Source organism: Somniosus microcephalus, chromosome 27 (genome assembly GCF_052327205.1).
Source record: "Somniosus microcephalus isolate GS21.2 chromosome 27, FLI_Smic_1.0, whole genome shotgun sequence".
Taxonomy (NCBI): Eukaryota; Metazoa; Chordata; class Chondrichthyes; order Squaliformes; family Somniosidae; genus Somniosus; species Somniosus microcephalus.
Genome location: NC_141013.1, coordinates 41,555,530 through 41,573,365, shown reverse-complemented (window position 1 = coordinate 41,573,365; position 17,836 = coordinate 41,555,530). Strand labels below are relative to the sequence as shown.

Genomic DNA, 17,836 nt, shown 5'->3' with positions numbered 1-17,836 from the left:
CTGCAGTCGTTCAAGAGATAGTTATGGGGATCCTCGGTCTTATGGAAAGATCAGCTGGATGGGCTGCAGGGTTCCTTACCTGAATGTCGTGAGTTGGATATTGTGAACCTGTAGTAATTCCGGAGTACGGCTCTCAATACTGTGAACCAGTATTCATTCCGGAGTACAGCTCTCAATACTGTGAGCCTGTATCCATTCCGGAGTACACTCTCAATACTGTGAGCCTGTATTCATTCCGGAGTACACTCTCAATACTGTGAACCAGTATTCATTCCCGAGTACACTCTCAATACTGTGAACCAGTATTCATTCCGGAGTACACTCTCAATACTGTGAACCAGTATTCATTCCGGAGTACACTCTCAATACTGTGAGCCTGTATTCATTCCGGAGTACACTCTCAATACTGTGAGCCTGTATTCATTCCGGAGTACACTCTCAATACTGTGAACCAGTATTCATTCCGGAGTACACTCTCAATACTGTGAACCAGTATTCATTCCGGAGTACAGCTCTCAATACTGTGAGCCTGTATTCATTCCGGAGTACACTCTCAATACTGTGAGCCTGTATTCATTCCGGAGTACAGCTCTCAATACTGTGAACCAGTATTCATTCCCGAGTACACTCTCGATACTGTGAACCTGTATTCATTCCGGAGTACAGCTCTCAATACTGTGAACCAGTATTCATTCCCGAGTACACTCTCAATACTGTGAACCTGTATTCATTCCCGAGTACACTCTCAATACTGTGAACCTGTATTCATTCCCGAGTACACTCTCAACACTGTGAACCAGTATTCATTCCGGAGTACACTCTCGATACTGTGAACCTGTATTCATTCCCGAGTACACTCTCAATACTGTGAACCTGTATTCATTCCAGAGTACACTCTCAATACTGTGAACCAGTATTCATTCCGGAGTACACTCTCGATACTGTGAACCTGTATTCATTCCGGAGTACACTCTCAATACTGTGAACCAGTATTCATTCCGGAGTACAGCTCTCAATACTGTGAACCAGTATTCATTCCGGAGTACACTCTCAATACTGTGAACCAGTATTCATTCCCGAGTACGGCTCTCAATACTGTTAACCTGTATTCATTCCCGAGTACACTCTCGATACTGTGAACCTGTATTCATTCCGGAGTACAGCTCTCAATACTGTGAACCAGTATTCATTCCCGAGTACACTCTCAATACTGTGAACCTGTATTCATTCCCGAGTACACTCTCAACACTGTGAACCAGTATTCATTCCGGAGTACACTCTCGATACTGTGAACCTGTATTCATTCCCGAGTACACTCTCAATACTGTGAACCTGTATTCATTCCAGAGTACACTCTCAATACTGTGAACCAGTATTCATTCTGGAGTACACTCTCAATACTGTGAACCAGTATTCATTCCCGAGTACACTCTCGATACTGTGAACCTGTATTCATTCCGGAGTACACTCTCAATACTGTGAACCAGTATTCATTCCCGAGTACACTCTCGATACTGTGAACCTGTATTCATTCCGGAGTACACTCTCAATACTGTGAACCAGTATTCATTCCGGAGTACAGCTCTCAATACTGTGAACCTGTATTCATTCCAGAGTACACTCTCAATACTGTGAACCAGTATTCATTCTGGAGTACACTCTCAATACTGTGAACCAGTATTCATTCCCGAGTACACTCTCGATACTGTGAACCTGTATTCATTCCGGAGTACACTCTCAATACTGTGAACCAGTATTCATTCCCGAGTACACTCTCGATACTGTGAACCTGTATTCATTCCGGAGTACACTCTCAATACTGTGAACCAGTATTCATTCCCGAGTACACTCTCGATACTGTGAACCTGTATTCATTCCGGAGTACACTCTCAATACTGTGAACCAGTATTCATTCCCGAGTACAGCTCTCAATACTGTGAACCTGTATTCATTCCCGAGTACGGCTCTCAATACTGTGAACCTGTATTCATTCTGGAGTACACTCTCGATACTGTGAACCTGTATTCATTCCGGAGTACGGCTCTCAATACTGTGAACCAGTATTCATTCCGGAGTACAGCTCTCAATACTGTGAACCTGTATTCATTCCAGAGTACACTCTCAATACTGTGAACCAGTATTCATTCTGGAGTACACTCTCAATACTGTGAACCAGTATTCATTCCCGAGTACACTCTCGATACTGTGAACCTGTATTCATTCCGGAGTACACTCTCAATACTGTGAACCAGTATTCATTCCCGAGTACACTCTCGATACTGTGAACCTGTATTCATTCCGGAGTACACTCTCAATACTGTGAACCAGTATTCATTCCCGAGTACACTCTCGATACTGTGAACCTGTATTCATTCCGGAGTACACTCTCAATACTGTGAACCAGTATTCATTCCCGAGTACAGCTCTCAATACTGTGAACCTGTATTCATTCCCGAGTACGGCTCTCAATACTGTGAACCTGTATTCATTCTGGAGTACACTCTCGATACTGTGAACCTGTATTCATTCCGGAGTACGGCTCTCAATACTGTGAACCTGTATTCATTCTGGAGTACACTCTCAATACTGTGAACCCGTATTCATTCCCGAGTACAGCTCTCAATACTGTGAACCTGTATTCATTCCGGAGTACACACTCAACACTGTGAACCAGTATTCATTCCCGAGTACAGCTCTCAATACTGTGAACCAGTATTCATTCCCGAGTACAGCTCTCAATACTGTGAACCAGTATTCATTCCGGAGTACACTCTCAACACTGTGAACCTGTATTCATTCCGGAGTACAGCTCTCAATACTGTGAACCAGTATTCATTCCCGAGTACAGCTCTCAATACTGTGAACCAGTATTCATTCCGGAGTACACTCTCAATACTGTGAACCAGTATTCATTCCGGAGTACAGCTCTCAATACTGTGAACCAGTATTCATTCCCGAGTACAGCTCTCAATACTGTGAACCTGTATTCATTCCCGAGTACGGCTCTCAATACTGTGAACCAGTATTCATTCCCGAGTACGGCTCTCAATACTGTGAACCAGTATTCATTCCGGAGTACAGCTCTCAATACTGTGAACCAGTATTCATTCCGGAGTACACTCTCAATACTGTGAACCAGTATTCATTCCGGAGTACACTCTCAATACTGTGAACCAGTATTCATTCCCGAGTACAGCTCTCAATACTGTGAGCCAGTATTCATTCCCGAGTACAGCTCTCAATACTGTGAACCAGTATTCATTCCCGAGTACAGCTCTCAATACTGTGAACCAGTATTCATTCCGGAGTACACTCTCAATACTGTGAACCAGTATTCATTCCGGAGTACAGCTCTCAACACTGATCCAGTATTTTCTACTAAGGAAGTCACACCCTTTGTTTCTGTAATGTTTGCAGAAAGGAAGTTACACAGGTTTCAAACTATATCACACTAACCCAGTGTTTGTGCAAAAATGTTGGCAAGTTTCGGAATAAGTCAACCAATTTTAACATCAGTCAACATATTAACATAAATATTACTTCACACGCATCCATTGTATCGGATTATTTTGTGCATCATACGGGCAATAAAACAAACGGTTATTCTCATAGAATAAGTTAGTCAATTCCATGTCATTAAAAACCTGGTAAATGTAAATTACAGATGCGCACAAACATTTGCCAGTTCTGAATTCATTCTTTACTATTAACATGTTGGGACTGATGTTTTTCGCCCCCCTGGGCAGAAATAATCACCTGGGCCGAGCACATAGAGGAAAATCGAGCGGGGAGGAGAGCACGCTGATTTAAATAAATGTTTGGATAATTGTGCAGGCTCCATTATGGGACTGCGGACCTCCCCCCCCTGATGTTCCTCTCGGCTCCACTCAGGCGACTATTTATGCCCAAACGTAAGAGGAAGTTCTGCTCTGTTGTATGCGCAGTGTTTGACTGATGGGATTTTTTTTAAATTCGTTTATGGGAGGTGGGCATCGCTGGCAAGGCCAGCATTTATTGCCCATCCCTAGTTGCCCTCGAAGGTGGTGGTGAGCTGCCTTCTTGAACCGCTGCAGTCCGTGTGGTGAAGCTACTCCCACAGTGCTGTTAGGGAGGGAGTTCCAGGATTTTGACCCAGCGACGATGAAGGATCGGCGATATACTTCCAAGTCAGGATGGTGTGTGACTTGGAGGGGAACTTGCAGGTGGTGGTGTTCCCATGTGCCTGCTGCCCTTGTCCTTCTAGGTGGAAGAGGTCGCCGGTTTGGGAGGTGCTGCCGAAGAAACCTTGGCGAGTTGCTGCAGTGCATCTTGTAGACGGTATACACTGCAGCCACGGTAAGCCGGTGGTGGAGGGAGTGAATGTTTAAGGTGGTGGATGGGGGGCCAATCAAGCGGGCTGCTTTGTCCTGGATGGTGTCGAGCTTCTTGAGTGTTGTTGGAGCTGCACTCATCCAGGCAAGTGGAGAATATTCCATCACACTCCTTACTTGTGCCTTGTAGATGGTGGAAAGGCTTTGGGGAGTCGGGAGGTGAGACACTCGCCGCAGAATACCCAGCCTCTGACCTGCTCTTGTCACCACAGTATTTATGTGGCTGATTCCTCTATATTACCGGGGGAGTCTGACTAATTCAGTACTTTTACTTGTTAAGATTGACCTGTACAGAGATTTTGCTGTTTTAAGGGCTTTTTTGTGCTGTCTTTAATTCGCCTTTTACCATGTTTAACAGTTCTTCAGGTAAAGTTTCCAGAAAAGATTGAAGTTGCTGAGTGGAAGGCTGATGTCCAGAAGCATGTGACAGTGATTAATACCTGCCATTGGCTCGGGCAGGGGAGTGACAATCTGGAATCATTCAAGAGGGCAGGTGGTTGCTGTGATGGGGGGGGTGGGAATGGAAAGTTTATTATGAAGGATCAGTTAAATGGGTTGAATGACCTCCCTCATCTTTGTGCTGCTTTTCTGAAAAGACTTGTTCTGCTCAGTAGACACTCCTCCATCCCAAGGGTGTTTGCTCGCGTGCACAATGGCCATTTCTCACTGTTAACCACTGTATTGTTACCCCTTTCCCTTCTTGTACTTGAGCATTTAAGGCCACGGTTCGGACATTTTAAATTTATACACTTTTTTCAATATTTCTGTGGATGGAAATTTGTTGGGTCAAGCAAGAATTAGGACTATTTCACAGATTCCGTTGTGTAGCCTACGAAAAGGTTGACACAAAATAATGAAAGACGGGAATTAACGATGAATTATTCCTTTTTGATTTTAGGAAGTTTTGCTATGCTGGGATTCAAGGGTCTGCTGAAACCAGCATGGATTAAAATGATCAGCCGCAGTGTTGGTCAGCGAGCTGCCTCCCTGCAGCACTATGTTCCGTTGAAACTGAGCGAATACGGCTGTCCCGGAAAAGTGAAGGAAAACCGGAGAGATTTAAAGTTGTTCCAAGACTTAATGTCTCACAACTAAACTATAACTAATGGCAAGGAGGGAGAGAGAATCTGTTGAATTGCTGACCGTTTACTTTTTGTATCAGTGCCATAAATAAATGTATTATGTACAGGAGCAGTGAGTATATGGTCTTATTTTATGGTCAATTTAATAGTATTTTTGAGCGTGGAGATGAATGTACAATATTTCTGGTACTCGATCTTGTTCCTTGCATCTGCAGACAGAAGGTGACTGAATAATATCTGTCGCCATTCTAGAGAATGAAGAGGTCCCATAAATTGGACAAAACGACACAATTGTGTCACGCGCTAACGAACTGAAGAGTATTCAAGTCCCTATTGAACCTCCAGGACAAAATGTTCTTCCCAGCTTTCAAAATGCAAACTATAGTTTCTGTAAAAATGTTCGGTTTTTCACATTTCTAATCCAGAGTGCGTTGGAATAAGTCTCGTCTTGTTCATGAGAATACTAGAAATTAAGAAAAATAGAACTGTTATATATTTCAAGACTTATAAGTGGTGCTAAAACAGTACCGCAGTCCTCCAAGGATTTATAATGTTGAAATCATGCTGTCATTCACGGCTTCTGTTCTGTAATGAATGAGGTACAAGTACAGCTGCTTTATTGTATGGACCTTATTAGATTTGATTTAACCATGGTCTCTGTAGACCGCACTTTCCCATTTCTTAAAATAGGGACACTTAAAAACTAGTTGGTTTTAAAGAGACGCCATAAATTATAATCATGAAGTCTAAAGAGTGGGTGTAGCTTACAGAACTGTAATACAGAACCAATATAACCTTAGTCTGTGCCGCATTGCCTGAAGTGTTACCGTTAATGTCTTGTGTATGGCACTGATTTTGATGCTTTCAGCCACTTTCTATATTGCAGCCCTTGGATGCCTGAAGTTGGATGTTAGAAAGTTAAAATTAAAGGAGTGCGTGGAACACAGAACCCCCCCCCCCCTTATTGCTGCAGGACATTTACGTGACGGCTATAAATCAACCAAAGTGTTGACTTAAACTTGTAACTTGCCTCAATGTAAACCCATTACACACCAAGTTTAATTACAAGAGAGAAGCTTTGTTAATAATTTATGTGCACACTAGACAAAGGCTCGCTCAGCAGCCTGCAGCTCCTGATTGGACGCATAGTTCACATTCAACTACCGCTTCGTGCAAAAGGAGTACCATTTATAGCAGATGTTTAGCAAGCACACTTGTGGTATTTACCTCCACTGAGCCAATGTAAGAACATGTTTTCCCAAACTATCCCAATGTAACATCTCTTTACTTCTCTCTTGTTCTCTCCCAGCCTGGCCTTTCAATCTATTTCATTTCCTGTGCCTTTCCGGTCTTGACAAAGGGTTTGACCCGAAGCGTTGACTCTATTTTCTCTCCACGGATGTTGCCTGACCTGAGTTTTTCCAGCATTTTCTGTTATTTTGGATTTCCAGCATCTGCAGTATTTTGCTATCGTCCCAATGACCCACTCAGCACGTGTATCATATTTTACTTTAGATGTGTTTAAGTCTTTTTTTAATGCAGCCTGTGGCAGTGCAGTGTTTTGTTGACATTGAATCACCTTTACCTTGGGTTCGAGGGAGGGCCAATACTCCAAGTCTGGTTTGCCAGCTGTGAGTGTGGAGACAGAGGGCAGTGTGCCTGTGCTGTGCCGATCGACACGGCCAGCAGATGAAACTCCCAGCTGGAGGCCCCCATGGAATGACAACCCTTGCATGTTGGAGACATTTTACTGTCTAAAATCAGGGAGTTTCCCGCTGAAAAGTAAGACTTTTAAAACTTTAATAATTTTGCGTTTGGAAACTCTACCGCATTTGGAACTATTTTTTGCATGTAATGTAATCCGTTAAGCTGTGTAAACCAGAGTGACAGCAATCTGAAGGAGCAGACTGAAGTGTAAAGGTTTTCTTTGTTTACTTTTTGATTGCCCAGTTTTCCCAGGGTCAGTGAGGGGGTGACCTAATACGTTCGAATCTGGCACCACTGCTTGGGCTGTGTCTGTGGCATTCATTTTTGGCAAGTTTTAAAAATCTGAAATTTATAAAGGCATTTAACCTCGAGCATGAAGAGAATGGAATGGTACATTCTCTGGAAACTCAATTGACGGAGTTCGGCAAACAGTCTGAGATGAAGTTGGCCAGAACCAGTGTAGCTGGAAGGTGATCTGAAGTGTAGCCTCCAGCCTGCTGAGAGCCAAGCGGAAATCTATTAATGCAAATTCATAGGGCCAGCAACCTCCCTTATTTTCGTCAACTTTAGATTTTTACACTGGCTTTTGGAAGGTCATGAACCAACTGCTTTTACCGTGTGATATCTCAAGCCACGTGTACAATTCCAGTGCTGTGTTTGAAATATTTCGTAAAGTGTGTTATGCCAAATAGTCTGCCTTAGAATTCAATTTCTGATCAAAATGATTGACTTTTACTAGTCTATTGATGTTTTCTATACAAACAAACTTATGTTCTATGTTTAAAAATGTTCCTCACCAAAACCACAAATTTAACATTCTCATCCTTGTGTTTATATCCCTTCATGGCCTCGCCCCTCTCTATCTCTGTAACCTCCTCCAGACTAGCCTATCCCAAACTCTCCCTTCTTCTAACTCTGATGTACATCCCCTCCTCCCTTTGCTCCACAAATGGTGGCCGTACCTTCAGCTGCCTAGGCCCCACGTTCTGAAATTCCCTCCCTAAACCCCACCACCTCTCCACCTCCCTTTCCTCCTTTAAGACTCTACTTTAAAACTTGCCTCTTCGACCAAGCTTTTGGTCACCCTTCCTAATATCTCCATCTTTGGCTCAGCCTCCATTTTTATTAATTACGTCTCTGTGAAGCACTTTGAGATATCTTTCGACATTAAAGACGCTGGGGTAGAGTTTCCGCTTCGAGTGCAATCAGCGATCTGGCCGCAAATTGCACCCAGAATTGCGCTAGTTTTGAGAATTGTTTGTTTCCTCAATTTTCCGCTCAAACTCATTTGCATATCGCTGAACGCAAAATCCGCCATGAACCAGCGCCATCGGGAAGTGTTTTAAAATGTAATGTTTATTTAAATGTTTTGCTTTAAAAAAGAATATTCCTTGATGTATTTAAGAGTGGTAACTTGGTGCAGTTTGATTGATACAGCTAAAACTGGGTTTAATCACAAAAAATAAGCATTTTTAATCAGAGTCTAGTTTACCACCCAAGAGTAACCTGGTTTTAAATAACTGAAAATGACTTTAGCAAATGGTTCAGTATAGTTTTTTAGTTATAATGGTGTAGAGTCATCAGTTTCTTAGTAAATTATAAAAATATATTCAAAAGCTTTTAAAACCTGCCTATTGGTGTCCTTGCGACTAAAAAAAAGCAGCTTCATTTTTAGAGCCTTTGCGAAGGCCCACAAATGAGTACAATTAGTGGAAACTCGTCATGGTGATTCATTCGATCCGGGGGGGCGTGGACAGGTTTGTGGGCAGGGCCGGCTTCCAGCGCAATAATTTTTAAACCGGCGCAAAAGATCGCGGAAACCCGAGTTGCACTGAGTGTAATTTGCGCTTAAAATTCCGCGATCTTTGCTGGTTTAGCCGATTTTGGGCGAATTGTGCCCAAAAACCCAGCGCCACCTAGCCGAAACTCTCAAGTGTGCAATCATGGGTTTCCGATGGGCTTTTTCTAAGGTTACTGCAGCATTGTGTACAACAGTGCTTGTTCTACATCTCAGGGGTGCCCAAGTGACTGTCCTCACAGGTCACACTGGAGTGTACCACAGAGGCCGAATATGGACTTCAATTCCATGTTACCGTTAATCGGCATATATCTTGAGTTGCTGATACTGATAGACCTTGGTGGTGTGATTTTGAGGCAATGATGCTAAAAACAGCCATTTCCAAACCTCCAAACCTACAAAAAAAGAACTATAGGCACATAGGTCTGAGAGCCGGGGCCCACACAATGGACACCCTGCCATACATCATCACTCTCCTCTATTATTTATTCTAAATAAACTAATTTACTCTCCTTTGTGTCTTAATTTTGATCCTTGCAATGGGCTAGTGAGTCATCTACCTGTAATGGAAAGGTGTTCTATTGAGTATGAACTATTTGGGAGATGAACATCTTAATTAGTTTAGTGCCTTCTGCTTGTAATTGAGAAGGGAAGGACGGAGGAGCTTTGTCAAGCGCCTGTTTAATGCATTTGACTATGACAACCTATTTCTTAATTATGTTGGGAGCCCTGGAAAATCCGTTGCTTGAGGCGGGAGGAGATGAATTTTACCAGGGCTGCATGCTGAGAGCTTGCTCTTTACAACTGGTGTGTATCCAACACTGGGCCTTTGGCTTAATGGTGCATCTAAAGGGCAGTGTAATGTCCCTAATACTGCAGTGCTGGATCACTGGAGTGTGACCTCTGGGTCCCTCATGTGGGACTTGAAATTGAAGCCTTCTGGGTTAGAGATGAAGATTAAATTCTATGCCTGCGCTGTTATGTATTGTTGAATACGCATTTTCTGTGATGGGGTTTTAGAATCACTCGGCAGACTTTCAGCTGATGCCTCATAATTTTAAATATGTTTTCTTAAACACCAGTATTATCCAAACTTAGTAGAATTCCCTATATAACCTTCCCCCATACAATGTAGCATGCACAGCCCATTAAAAGTCTGGTTTTGTAACTAATTATTTTTAATTGTTTGTTTTTATACAGAAGTTTGGACGTGAATGGTCGACCAATAACAGAAACTACTCAGGACCAGACACTTCATGACTTGTGGAACCAGGAGAAGCACGAAGAAAATGATGATGATGATACACCTGCTCTGCAATATTGGGTGGCTCCTAGCCCTCAATCTGTCTGCGTTATTTGCAGGTACGTGAAAAATTGGAACGTTCATTGTAAACGGTGGTGCTTAAGTTCTGCGTAAGGTCCATGTAGACCATATGGGGGAAAAATTCGGTATCGACCATTTTGGGGCACTAACATCGCTTGGGTGCTAACTTTAGTGCTCGGCGCTAATCGGTGACCATGAAATTGAGTTTTAGTGACCCAAGAGGGAGGTGCAGCGCTAAATCAAGCGCTTCACTTCTTTCTTAGGGTGCTAACGTCGGATAGCGGGGCGGAGACTTCAGCAGCGCTGCACACTGGGCCGTGCAGCGCTGCCGCGTTCAAAGGCTCCTTCCCTCCCTTAAAGGGAAGGGCCATCGCTGCAGGCTCTGCAATAAAGAAATTACCTACCTGGACCACCAAGGCAGCCGCGATCCCGCGCGATCAGCCCGGCACTCATTGCGGGCAGGAACCCGCGAAAAAAACTGCAACAAGAAAGGTACGTTTTTTTTTACTTGCCTCGGCCACCTCGTCTTCAATCATCGCCCCCGAAGAGGCCGGCCGCCCGAAGCATGCCTCCTGCAGCTGTTGGTGTTTTCACCCGGCGCTGCTGCAGGGGCCGGAAGTCAATTTCGGGTTCGGGGTGCTACCGGGGCGATGCGCACGGTGATGGTGTCACGATCTGTGGGCGAAGGAGATCGGGGCGCAACGCCGCAAAACTCCCGCCGAATATGGCGGGAGTCGATGTCGGCACCGCACCCGGTCGCAAAGCCATTAGCGCCCCGTTAACCACCCCCTCGGGGGCGCTAACAGGAGGCGCAAAGGCACCCAATTTCACCCCCTATAAATTTAACTCAAAACTTCCCACCTGGTCATTTAAACCACATAGTCCAGGCTGACCCTCCAGTGCAGTGCTGAGCGAGTGCTGCACTGTCGGAGGTGCCGTCCTTCGGATGAGACGCTAAACCGAGACCCTGTCTATCCTCTTGGTGGACGTAAAAGATCCCAAAGCACTATTCAAAGAAGAGCAGTGAGATTCCCCACGTCCTGGCCAATATTTATCCCTCAACCAACATCAGTGAACACAGATTACCTGGTCATTTATCTCGCTGTTATTTGTGGGACCTTGCTGTGTTTAAATTGGTGGCCACAGTTCCCTACATTTCAACGGCTGCACTTCAAAAATACTCCATTGGCTGTGAAGCGCTTTGGGATGTGTTGAGGTCATGAAAACGATATCAATCCTAGTTCTTTCTTTCTTATGCTGATATTGCTGCAGTAAGGGCAAATCTTCACTCTAGTTTTAAAAGGGAATTGGATAAATACTTGAAACGGAAAAATTTGCAGTGCTGTGGGGAAAAATGCGGGGGAGAGTGGGACTAATTGGAGAGCTCTTTCAAAGAGCCGGCACAGGCACGATGGGCCGAATGGCCTCCTTCTGCGCTGGAGGATTCTATGTTTGGATGAGATCTTTGTCCTGCTGCCACTCCTAACTAGGATAATAATTTTTTTTTAATGCTAGCACTTGGAGCTTAACATTCTTTTCACTAAAAATGTGTGCAGAAGATCAACTTTAACAAATGGGTAGATCCTTGTGACGCAAGAGTTGAGGGTCACAGAGTGCAGATAGTTGACTGTCCCTGCAGGTCTTTGTTGGCCAGGTAACACACCTCATTCACACCCTCTCCGGTGAGATGGTGACCCCTCATGAACTGATTTTGTCACCTTAAGGTAGCTGACTCTGTTATTGCGCATCAACTGCTTGCAGTAGCATTCGAAGTCAGTCACGCGCCTCCTATATGATCTGTCCTTTCCTTAATCTCCTTCTCCTTCTGGTCCTTCTCATGTTCTTCCTCCTTTTCTCTTCCTCCTCCTCCCTCTTTCTCTGACGAGATTACCAGTGTAGAGTTAGGGACAGTTTTGTCCTGTAGGCTCTTGATTGAGACAGCACAAATTCATTTCACATAGCACCCTTACAGCCAGCGGAGACGTAATCCCATCATTTGGGGCTGGATTAAACCCGTGTGCAAGACGTAAAAGGTCAGTATCTAACCAGTTCGTTCCATCCCCTTTATTAAGCCCATGATCTGCAGGCCTTACTTGGAGTAGAATGTTTGTTTTTTGCTGTGACTCAGCAGTAGCCAAATGCTCATTCAGAGTTTATTAATGCCCTTTTAACGAGGCTGATAAGTTAAATTGGTTCTTTTTTCTCACTTTTCATCAGCTCTTTTTACTGCTTTGTCACAGTAGGAGGCACGCTCCGAATATCACTAAACATGGGCAGCTCACCTGTTGCCACTCACTCCCAGCATTCCGCCACTTTATACTCACATCTCCATCCTCTCTCGGATTGGCGATGAGAGGGCTTACTCGTCTGAGATAGTTTGCAAAGACTTAACAGTGGGGAAATCAGAGGTTTCATCAGTAGAAACTTTCTTTTTGTGCCTGAAACACAGGACTCCCATTTGAAACTCCAGAAAATTGTGAAAGGAACTATTCTGATTTTTTTAAATCCATGAAAATTGTGTAAAGGTTCTACCATTGGGGAGTGGGAGGCCCTCTCTGTCCTTGGCACTGGTTTATAATTTCACTACACCTCATACACACAGGTTCTTTGTCCAATTGTTAATACATTATTAACGATTATTTACTCAGTTGCTGAATGCTAAAATTAAAAAAAACACAGAGGTTAAAATTATCATCAATCTTTGGATTAGAACTTCGCCACAGTGATTCAAAAGGGCCAATTGGCCATTTTAACTGCAAAGCAGAAATTAAATTCTGTCCAAGCCAACTGTTGCTAATTGAGATTTACTTCCCCTCACTCGTGTTCGGATCATTTCCAAGGAGTAAAAGTTCAATGGTACCCAGACAGTAAGCACAGCATCAATGCATGTTGGCCTTTTTCAGTATGCATGTGTGTGCTTCTGCCTCAAGTCTTCTTGGATGTAGCAAGGAAGACAGAGAGAGACAGTCGATTTTAACTCTGCCCGCCTGTCGGGAACAGGGCGGGCGGATGGTTAAACATAAAAACATAGAAACATAGAAGATAGGAGCAGGAGTAGGCCATTCGGCCCCTCGAGCATGCTCCGCCATTCAATGCGATCATGGCTGATCATCCAAATTCAGTACCCTGTCCCTGCTTTCTCCCCATATCCCTTGATCCCTTTAGCCTTGAGAAATATATCCAACTCCCTCCCGAATACACTCAATGAATTGGCCTCCACCGCCCTCTGTGGTAGAGAATTCCACAGGTTCACCACTCTCCGGGTGAAGAAATTCCTCCCCACCCCTGTCCCAAACGGCCCATCCCTAGACCGCGACCCCCTGGTTCCGGACCCCCCCCCCCCCCCCAACCACCGGGAACATCCCTCCTGCATCCGGTCCGTCCAGTCCCGCCAGAATCCCATAAGCTTCAACGAGATCCCCCCCTCACCACCGCCCCCCCCCCCCCCCAAACTCCGTGTAATCGTGTCTGCAGACTCCCCCCTGCACCGTTCACGCCCACTCGCCAGTTTTGACATTCAGGACAGGCGGCAGCCCCAGGCAAGTGGGGGGTGGGGGTCTCATTACAATCAAAGTCGTGCTCTGATGATATCGTACTCGCCCCCACCCCCCCCCCCCCCCCCCCAACACAATTTTAACTCAATCACGGAAGCCCCACCCAGTCCCGGACCCGCCAGTAAAACCTGCTGGGATTGGTGTTTGAGAGTTCCTGAAGCTGTGTGAAAGGGGCTCTCAGTTACAGCTCACTGGATCACAGATCCTGTCACTGTCTGGTTTACCAGGAGCGTTTCCAGCTTCCAGATCACTGCATTTTTTTGACCTTTCAACCCTTTAAATCAGTTTTATCTACTTATCATGGGTACCATTATTGCTACATTATTCTGGATGGGGCAAGACTTGGAGAAGGCAAGGCAGCAGCAGCATATCCTCGTCAGACGAGGAAGAGTAGGGGAAAGGTGAGGAAGGAGGGTCCCTTCAACGACTTGCAGTCAGAGATATGAGGGATCAGCTCATAGCTCGGCGATTCCTTTCAGCTGCTCACACCCTGCCAGGAGAACTTGCTCACACTCTGCTTAACGGTCCTTGTTACATTGTCCCCCCACTCTGTTCATCCTGCACGGAAGAACATTCAAACCGTTCAGACAACTTCTATAGCAGTTACATTCTGACATTTCAGACTCAGAAGCTGCTATTAACCGCACTGCAGACCAAAGTGCCAAATGTGATAGAGGTGATTAATTAAGTGCCAAACAGAATAAATGCCATTCAGTCACTTCTCACCCAGGTAATCAACCCATAGTTCTGTATTGAGGGCGACGGGTTCTGTATTGAGGGCGACGGGTTCTGTATTGAGGGCGACGGGTTCTGTATTGAGGGCGACGGGTTCTGTATTGAGGGCGACGGGTTCTGTATTGAGGGCGACGGGTTCTGTATTGGGGGCGACGGGTTCTGTATTGGGGGCGACGGGTTCTGTATTGGGGGCGACGGGTTCTGTATTGGGGGCGACGGGTTCTGTATTGGGGGCGACGGGTTCTGTATTGGGGGCGACGGGTTCTGTATTGGGGGCGACGGGTTCAGTATTGGGGGCGACGGGTTCTGTATTGGGGGCGACGGGTTCAGTATTGGGGGCGACGGGTTCAGTATTGGGGGCGACGGGTTCAGTATTGGGGGCGACGGGTTCTGTATTGGGGGCGACGGGTTCTGTATTGAGGGCGATGGGTTCGGTATTGTGCGTGATGGGTTCTATACTGAGGGCAATCTGTTTTGTGTTATAAGCTTGTCCTGACCAGGATCCAGATCTCCACCAGTGGAATCCTGGCCACAATAAGGAACATCGAATGACCATTGGCCGTGATCGGAAACTGCTGCTGTCTTCTTCGGCTACAGTCCATTCTATTCACATCTCTGACGGAGGTACATCTTAGTGACTTGTTTAAAGGCTTTAAATTAAAAGTGGATTTAAATTTTGTTCCAATATATATGTATATGTAATAAATATAGAGGTAAAAAAGGTTGTTGCCCTTTAAGATTCATTTAATTATAGTCAATGAAAAGGCGGATTAGATTATTTATTTTCTTCACTAAAGGACATGTTTTTGTACTTTTACTTTTCCTGTCAGAATTTTCTATATTATTGTGCAAAATTATGTCACAGGCGCGATGGGCTGAATGGCCTCATTCCATGCTGTAACGTTCTACGATTCGCATAAGATCTGTACCACTGGTCAGATGTAAACGTGTTCATTATCTTCTTCTGTAGGCAAGCTGGTCATTTCAGACCGCGACGAGGAACCTATTGTCCTTCGTACACGAAACATCCTGATTGAAGATGGCGGGGAGCTGCATGTTGGCAGTGAAGACTGCCCATTTCAGAGAGACATCACCATCATTTTATACGGAAGGTAAATAGAAAGCGGGGTAGATTTTACAGGTTAGCGCTCCTGGTGCAGATCTTCGCGAGTCAGGAGCACACAACAGGAACTTGGGTGCGCAGATCCGCGCTCTGCACGATTTTCTGTCCGTTAAATCAGGTGGGACATGCTGACCTCTGTACCCGAGTCCCAAAAATGCGCCCCAGCTCAAAAACTCTGTGTGGGGGTAATTTTGACCTTGAGCGATGGTGTAAAATGGATGCTATCGATGAAGCCGTCGTTATACACCCCTCCCAATTTTAATTTGCCTTGACTTCAATGGAAATCAAAATTGGGAGGGATGTGTAACAGGTGGCTGAATCGATATCGCCTGTTTTACACTATCATTCAAGGTCAAAATTACACCGTGTCTGGAGCACGGATTCATCGAATTTATCTCGTATAGTTTATGAAAACTAGAATATCTCTTTTTTTCTTGGATGGAATGACATGCAGATACAAGTTTCATTCTGGTATATTTCATTTGTAGATCTGATGAAGAAACAGAAGCACTTCACAGCTACTTTGGATTGAAGTACATTGGAGTTAGTCGAGGAGGGACGCTGGAAATTCACGGTGCCCAAAAACTGTCCTGGACCTTTTTGAACAACACCCTCCATCCTGGTGGGATGAGTGAGGGTGGCTACTACTTTGAAAGAAGCTGGGGCCATCGAGGCATCATAGTCCATGTCATTAACTGGCTTGGCGAGGTCGTCCACTCAGACAGGTGTGTGTGAAACTAGCCTGTTGAGCTTCTTAGCCCAGATTGTCCATCTTGTCAGCAGCACCGTGGGAAAGGGTCTGAAAACTGCTGCTGCTGCTCCTGTGATGCACGGCCTTGATTTTACATCTGCTGGTTCACTTGTTCGGCGTGCTTGTACTTATTACGGCGATGAGCTGCTTGTTGGGTTTCAGTTCTGTATGTGCTGTTCTTGGCTGCTCTCAAGGTAATTGACATATGAAAAATTAAGTGCTTTTTTTTTTTTAAAAACCCAGGTTTGATACCTATAAAAGCAAAGATGAAAGTAAGCGTCTTGCCGAGTACTTGGACAGAGTTGCGGAAGGCATGATAATATCTGTGGCTGTGAATGATGAGGGATCAGCCAAGCTGGATGACTTTGCCAAGAATGCGCTGTCGAAGCTGGGGAGCAAGTATTTCAGACGCCTGGGGTTCAGGTAAAGCTTTTTAAAAATGAAAACCATTTCTTTTATTAAAAAAAAAATCATAAACATAAAATAAGATTGACTAAAAACAGAAAATGCTGGAAATACTCAGCAGGTCAGGCAGCATCTGTGGAGAGAGAAACAGAGTTAACGTTTCAGGTCGATGACCCTTCATCAGAATCAAGATCTCTGCAATGTGTAATTTGATCCAGTCATTGTCACAGGCAGGTTCCAGAGCTCACAGTGCTAACACTACAGCTTTCAGAGAACAGACAGGGCTCACCCTCCCGAGTTAGGAGCACTCAGTGCTCACACTGCGGTAGGAAGGGGTGAGGCCACGGAGGGATTTTAACATGAGGATAAGAATTTTAAAATCATGGTGTTGGTGGACAATGTTCCCCCTCTTTTTTTGGTTGCGCAGTCCATTTTAACTGGCTGCGCGCCCCATTCAAAATTTCGCCCTTGCGCAAAATCTCCCGTTCAAAAGCCGATAAGCGGCCTGCGCGGGACCTCCAGACAGCTGCGCGGCTGCACGGCTTAGCGGGAACGTTGTTGGTGGACCATGAGCCAATGTAGGTCAACGAGCACAGGGGTGAAGGGTGAACGGGACTCGGTGCGTGTGAGGATACGGGACTCGGTGCGTGTGAGGATACGGGACTCGGTGCGTGTGAGGATACGGGACTCAGTGCGTGTGAGGATACGGGACTCGCTGCGTGTGAGGATACGGGACTCGCTGCGTGTGAGGATACGGGACTCGCGTGTGAGGATACGGGACTCGCTGCGTGTGAGGATACGGGACTTGCTGCGTGTGAGGATACGGGCAGCAGAGTTTTGGACGAGCTCAAGTTTATTGAGGGTGGAAGATTGGAGACTGACCAGGAAAACATTGGAATAGTCGAGTCCGGCAAATAACACATCAATCAATGTAATGTTATGCATGTTGGTAGGACCAACACTGAATACGCTCTCATTTAAAAAAAA

The 17,836-nt window shown here is 45.2% G+C and overlaps 2 protein-coding genes across 5 annotated transcripts in view; both read left to right on the top strand.

Annotated features, from left to right (window-relative positions):
- Window positions 1–5,561, top strand: part of LOC147100145 (cell surface hyaluronidase CEMIP2-like) — a 114,732-nt gene extending 109,171 nt beyond the window's left edge. For 3 of the 4 annotated variants that reach the window (XM_085968880.1, XM_085968881.1, XM_085968882.1), the window contains 2 exons: window positions 4,729–4,863; window positions 5,269–5,561. In XM_085968880.1, the coding sequence (XP_085825006.1) occupies window positions 4,729–4,863; window positions 5,269–5,465 (332 nt within the window). In that variant the 3' untranslated portion in view covers window positions 5,466–5,561. The remainder of the gene's footprint in view (window positions 1–4,728; window positions 4,864–5,268) is intronic. The other variant, XM_085968879.1, reaches the window with a different exon arrangement.
- Window positions 1–17,836, top strand: part of cemip (cell migration inducing hyaluronidase 1) — a 247,262-nt gene that overhangs the window by 110,727 nt on the left and 118,699 nt on the right. Inside the window, exons 2-6 of the mRNA XM_085968878.1 lie at window positions 10,158–10,319; window positions 15,057–15,194; window positions 15,541–15,682; window positions 16,182–16,418; window positions 16,688–16,867. Of these exons, the coding sequence (XP_085825004.1) occupies window positions 10,214–10,319; window positions 15,057–15,194; window positions 15,541–15,682; window positions 16,182–16,418; window positions 16,688–16,867 (803 nt within the window). The 5' untranslated portion in view covers window positions 10,158–10,213. The remainder of the gene's footprint in view (window positions 1–10,157; window positions 10,320–15,056; window positions 15,195–15,540; window positions 15,683–16,181; window positions 16,419–16,687; window positions 16,868–17,836) is intronic.